The sequence below is a fragment of the Anarrhichthys ocellatus genome, unplaced genomic scaffold, assembly GCF_004355925.1.
Source record: "Anarrhichthys ocellatus isolate YVR2014 unplaced genomic scaffold, GSC_Weel_1.0 scaffold3298, whole genome shotgun sequence".
NCBI classification, from domain to species: domain Eukaryota; kingdom Metazoa; phylum Chordata; class Actinopteri; order Perciformes; family Anarhichadidae; genus Anarrhichthys; species Anarrhichthys ocellatus.
Window position 1 is genome coordinate 1 of NW_022283272.1, and position 5,232 is coordinate 5,232.

The 5,232-nt window shown below is 38.6% G+C and overlaps 1 protein-coding gene across 1 annotated transcript; it reads left to right on the forward strand.

Moving 5' to 3' along the window:
• Window positions 1-1,742: 1,742 nt before the first annotated feature.
• Window positions 1,743-4,523, forward strand: LOC116378878 (E3 ubiquitin-protein ligase NEURL3-like). Its single transcript, XM_031840783.1, has 4 exons — window positions 1,743-1,887; window positions 2,905-3,417; window positions 3,550-3,711; window positions 3,836-4,523. The coding sequence occupies exons 1-4, from the start codon at window positions 1,857-1,859 to the stop codon at window positions 4,006-4,008; spliced, it is 879 nt and encodes a 292-aa protein (XP_031696643.1). The 5' UTR covers window positions 1,743-1,856; the 3' UTR covers window positions 4,009-4,523.
• Window positions 4,524-5,232: the final 709 nt, after the last annotated feature.

Sequence of the window (5,232 nt, forward strand, 5' to 3'; positions counted from 1 at the left end):
GTCAAAAAGTTATTAAAGATATTCAATCTGGAACCTCACATCACCTCATTCAGAAGCAAATGTTCACAAACTCTCTCATCTTAATCTTCCAGTTTCAATAAGCAGTGGCAACATACCACATCGTATCCTTTTTACGAACATGTAATATGAGTTTTAAAGTGTATTGATAATGTATTGTGTGGTTTTGAATTAGAAATCATGAACAAGTACATGTTTCATTTTAAGATTTGAGATTTTCTTTTTAAATCTCGAAAGGTATTTACGATATTAATTAAGGACAATTTATACCTGATATGAGGTAGGTATTGGGCCATGTACCTGGCATTTCAATAAGTATTTTAATTTATGTCAATACAATTTAGCCCACATCTTTATTTAGCATTGTGACTATCCACTAGCATTACATATGAAGTAGGTGAGGTTTGATTGGGCTCAATTACAGATTATTTTCTACAAAATAATGTTGTGATTCTTTTGTTATGCTTTGTTTGAACTCTATTGGCCAATTTAGTCAAATACATTTTAATAATATATGACTTACTGTTATGCTTTATGAATTGGGGTGGGCACATTCATGAGTTCTTGTTAGTTCTCACAGTAACCTTTGACATATTTTAACTACAGGATGAATAGAGAATATTATTTTCTTATATGACAAGAGTAGAAATGTATGCATAGAATCAAACACTTCAGGGCATTATCTTCCCAACACAGGCATCTGAAAACATGTGTCACATATTTCTGTGGGCTTATTATATCTGACGAACGTTAAACAATGGCCACATCTGATAATATATTTCAGGCCTGCAGTCACTGTCAGGTGACGGGATGTTGAGGTATAGTAAGAGGAGAGCTAGTAAATTTCCAAGAGGGATGACATTACCGGGGAGTCCCAGTCATGGCCTCATCCTGACACGTGGTCGCGACTGCTAACCAATGAGCACGAAAGAAATAACAGGGCGTGTTTTCCTGTAGAGGGCGACAAAGCTGTGCACCCTCTGGTGAATGATTCACCAGCAACAACCAAGAACATGTGAAAGTACGGAGCTTTGCATGATGTCATCACTTAACCTCGTAACGTGTCTCGCCAAATCCACTGAGTCAGTCACGGAAATGGTATCCACAATCTTGGTGGTATTTTCCATGATACTTTGAAAAAGGGGACTTTTCCAGTGTTTCTTAGGAGTTCATATTGCATTATGTTTCCTGCTGTGTGGCTCTGATAAAATGGCAGTGTCGAGCTCAGGACATTCAAATATTAGATTCATATGAATATGAACTAATAGTCATCAATATAATATAAGATCCATACCATTTTGAGTAAACACAGGCAAGTACAGGAAACTGCAACATGAGAGTTAAATACACTTTAAAAGGTTTCATACAGGCAGCGACAACAGATTATCTGCAACATCAAAAACAGGCAACGCCACATTAATAAAAGTATACTCTGGGTTGTGAGAACAAATCTGCAAGTTGTGCATTTATTACACATAAACTACTGCTCTACATGGGAGCAAAACATCACAGAGTTCAGGACGTCACGTTGTGATTTTATGTTTGTATTGCTGCACTAAAGGACACTGATTCAAACAGAAACTTAACTAAATGATTTGTTGTGCCATGCCCGACCTTGCTAGCAGCAGGTAAATTTCCAAACTATGGTTCCTCCCTGACTCCTCCTCCTTTCACTTTCCATGTGATGCAGGGGGATGTTTGTGTTTTGAAGACTCACGTGCACAGCGTTTTAAAAGCAGCCAACTCTCCAACTACATGACAATTACACGAAGATACAGACGAGAGCACATCTTCTATCAAAACCTTCAAACCTTCAAAGTACCTTCTGCCTCTTCAAGATGGTGAAAGAGAGTGACAACGGGAACTCTGGTGAGATATCTCTTCTTTGGTCTTTACAGTGACTTCGTATGCAATTTACAATACTGCTTTAAATGTCAACAAGACTCTCTGTTATTAACACACTTTGTCAAGTTACATTTAAGAAGTCAGAATGAATATAGTCAGTTTTATATTATTACTAACTTAATACTAATAATTAAAGTATGTAAATAGTAATTCATTCACAATTTTTCATATTAGTGACACAAATGTTGGTGAAAGGGATTATTTTATAGCTCTTATCAATATTTTTTTAATAAAAAAAGTACATGACTTTAGTATGAAAAGAGTTGTTAGTTCAGTTTTTATGCATATGTGCATCATGAAAACATCCCTACTTTCCTATTTTTTCAAAAGGCTACTGAAAGTCTCGTCCATTCAAGTTATTGTTACTGTTAAGAATCGGATTAGGTGAGATCCAAAACAGGAGCGCGTTGATAAGTGATGTAAAACAGATAATGAGCAAACGAGGAAGAAGACTTAAAAAAGCCACACGTGGGAATTCAGGATTTATATCCTGTGCTGTAAAGTGTGAAATGAAGGAGATGACTAGAAACGACATGTTTTACTGGAAATGCTCAGCTTGTCACCAGTGAGTGAAAGGCTTCACATACACTACATAGTTGCTTAACGCTACCCATGCATTAGTCATATCTGCTAGATGTGTTCCTGGCTAGTTATCATTTACTGCAACTCGTCCTCTATAAAATAAACTGAAGTTATGATTGGATACAGTGTTCACTTCCAAGTATTCATCTTTATATGAAATGCCCATCTTTCTCTGAAGTGAAAGCTTGTGTGTGTTACTTTCATAATTGCATAAGTAGTTGTAAAATGTCATTCAGAATCAACTTTATCACTCTATTACCATGAATGATTAACTAACAATCTGTTAGATGCTGTGATTACAGTGCAGATGTAATCTACATGATTAGAAATAATCAAACAACAATAAGTGAACCTGGGTCGCACATCAAGATTCTTAACCGTGTTGTTGCTCCTTTGCAGTTGTTGGGTCAGAGACGTCCCGCAGATGTGGCCAGTCCTGCCTCGGTCCTTTGACCTTCCACCCTCTGGCTGTGGGAGACATGGTCACTCTGAGCAATGGGTGTCGACGCGCAGAGAGGACGAGGAACACGTTCAAGAACGGCCTGGTGTTCAGCAGCCGCCCGGTAAAGATCCAGGAGAAGATTCGTCTGAGGGTTGAGAAAGATTTGTTCAACTGGCAAGGAGCTATGCGTGTGGGCTTCACCAACGTGCCGCCCTCGGACAGATCTCTGCCTCTGCCCATCATGGCCATCCCCAACCTCACTGACACCCAAGGGCACTGGGCTGCCCCAGTGCCTGAATCCCACTGCCAAGCAGGTTCAGAGCTGGAGTTCTGGCTCTCTGGTAAAGGCTCCGTATACGTCACAAGCCACAACATCATGCGGCACAAGCTACTGACAGGAGTGAATCTCAGCAAGCCGCTATGGGCCATGATAGACATCTATGGACAGACATGCGCCATTTCCCTCCTAGGTATGTTTATTACTACAAGGGTGTACGTTTGCTGTGCAGCCTCTTTTTATTGTTCTTACTTGTTTCACATGCACTGACAAGGCCAGGTTAATGTTTCCTTGTTACTAAAATATTTGATACTCTTTGCTGCAGGCTCAGAGAAAAGGGAGCTGTTTCACACCAGACGGTCCTGTCCTGCACCTGAACACCTCACCTCACCTGATGCAGATAGCCTCAACAGTTTGATTCCTGTCTCAAGCCTCCATGGAAACAGTGATGAAAGCATCTCCTGTCTTGACATGAAAGTCCCATCAGGTAAGAAAGAGTCCTTCCAACCAAATGCAACCAGATTTCAGTGATTTCAGTGCATATTTGTAACCAGGTAGAACCTATCCCTGATGACAATCTTGTAATTGTGATTCCTTTGATTTGATTGCAGATGGAGGCAACGTAATGGACTGTGTGGTGTGCATGGAAAAACAGGCCAGAATCACTTTGTCTTGCGGCCACCAGTGTTTATGTAACCGGTGCGCTTTTAGAGTCTTCCAAACGTTTGGCACATGCCCGCTGTGCCGATACAAGATCAGCGCTTCATCAGTGGGGGGCGTGTGAGGTTTGTCTCTGGGCTGTTCTAAGCTCCAAGACAACAGGAAACACCAAATACAAGCTACTGAGTGACTGTGACAAAGAAAACACTTTGAGTAGCACCTACTTAATGTTGCCTGGTAGCTGCATCAATCGAATCCCAGCCAGGAACCTTTGTCACATGTCATTGAACTCCCTCAAATGTTGTACAGCATATGTGTAAGATAAGATGTACTGAGATGTTGAGGTGAATACATGAGCTCATCGTGTGAAAGAATGTAGGAAACTTTGATGCTTTACTACATTTTTTATTGTGATTGTTAAATATGGATAGAATCAAGCATGTAACCTTTTGATGAAGCCAATCAATGACAAATACTTTTTTGCACTCATTTCAGCACAAAGTGTAATGTCATTTACAGTCACTGCACAGTGTATTTTGCCTCCTTGATGTTGTAAATATTGAATGAATCTCTAATTTTGTAAAAAGAAAAGTAATAATTTATATTTTTATATTATTTAATTGTCAAAATATGACAATATCAATAAAACGTTTTATATTCATAACAAAATTGTCTTTTATATTCTTATTATCAAACCTACAATGTGTGTGTGATACAAATTTGTAAATGTTCTTTGTCTATTAACTTATTAAATTGATATAACTGTTAGTTATCCAATGAGATTTTCATTTAGGAGAAAATTTGATAAAAGAAGTTGACCTTGAGTTTTGTCAACAATGAACCGTCGAGCTCAAAATAACAGCATGTTGTCCGATAAGGGCACATTATTCATGTTGCAAAGAATGATTGTAATTTCAAAAAGGAACACAATACTAGCGCATGACAGAAATCCCGAGTCTCTCCAAACCACGTGCACATTACAGACCACTGTTGAACTACAGTCACTAATCATTGCTCAGGTTGCAACAGGAGCCTTAAAATAATAGTTGCTGTCTCCAGACTTACGAATACACTGTTTACATTTAGAATTATTCTTATTTGCATCAATGATGTAGCATATCTTCAATAGGTTCCTGAAATGTGAAAGTGCAACAAGCTGTCAAGTTTCGTTATTACTTGATGTAGCCGTAAAAATCTAAATAAACTTTATCATTGCAGCAAAGCAAATGATTAACAAAGCCGGTTGAAAATAAAACAAATTACAGGTGAGGTGTTTGAGTTCGACCTTAAGGATCAAATGTGACTGATACTGTCATAATCAAATGTTTTTCCTCTGTTTCGTGTTTCC

Coding starts and splice junctions, on each gene's coding strand:
- LOC116378878 (XM_031840783.1), top strand. CDS start 1,857: ATGGTGAAAGAGAGTGACAACGGGAACTCTG. Junction 1,888..2,904: donor GAGTGACAACGGGAACTCTG/GTGAGATATCTC, acceptor GCTCCTTTGCAG/TTGTTGGGTCAGAGACGTCC. Junction 3,712..3,835: donor TGACATGAAAGTCCCATCAG/GTAAGAAAGAGT, acceptor ATTTGATTGCAG/ATGGAGGCAACGTAATGGAC.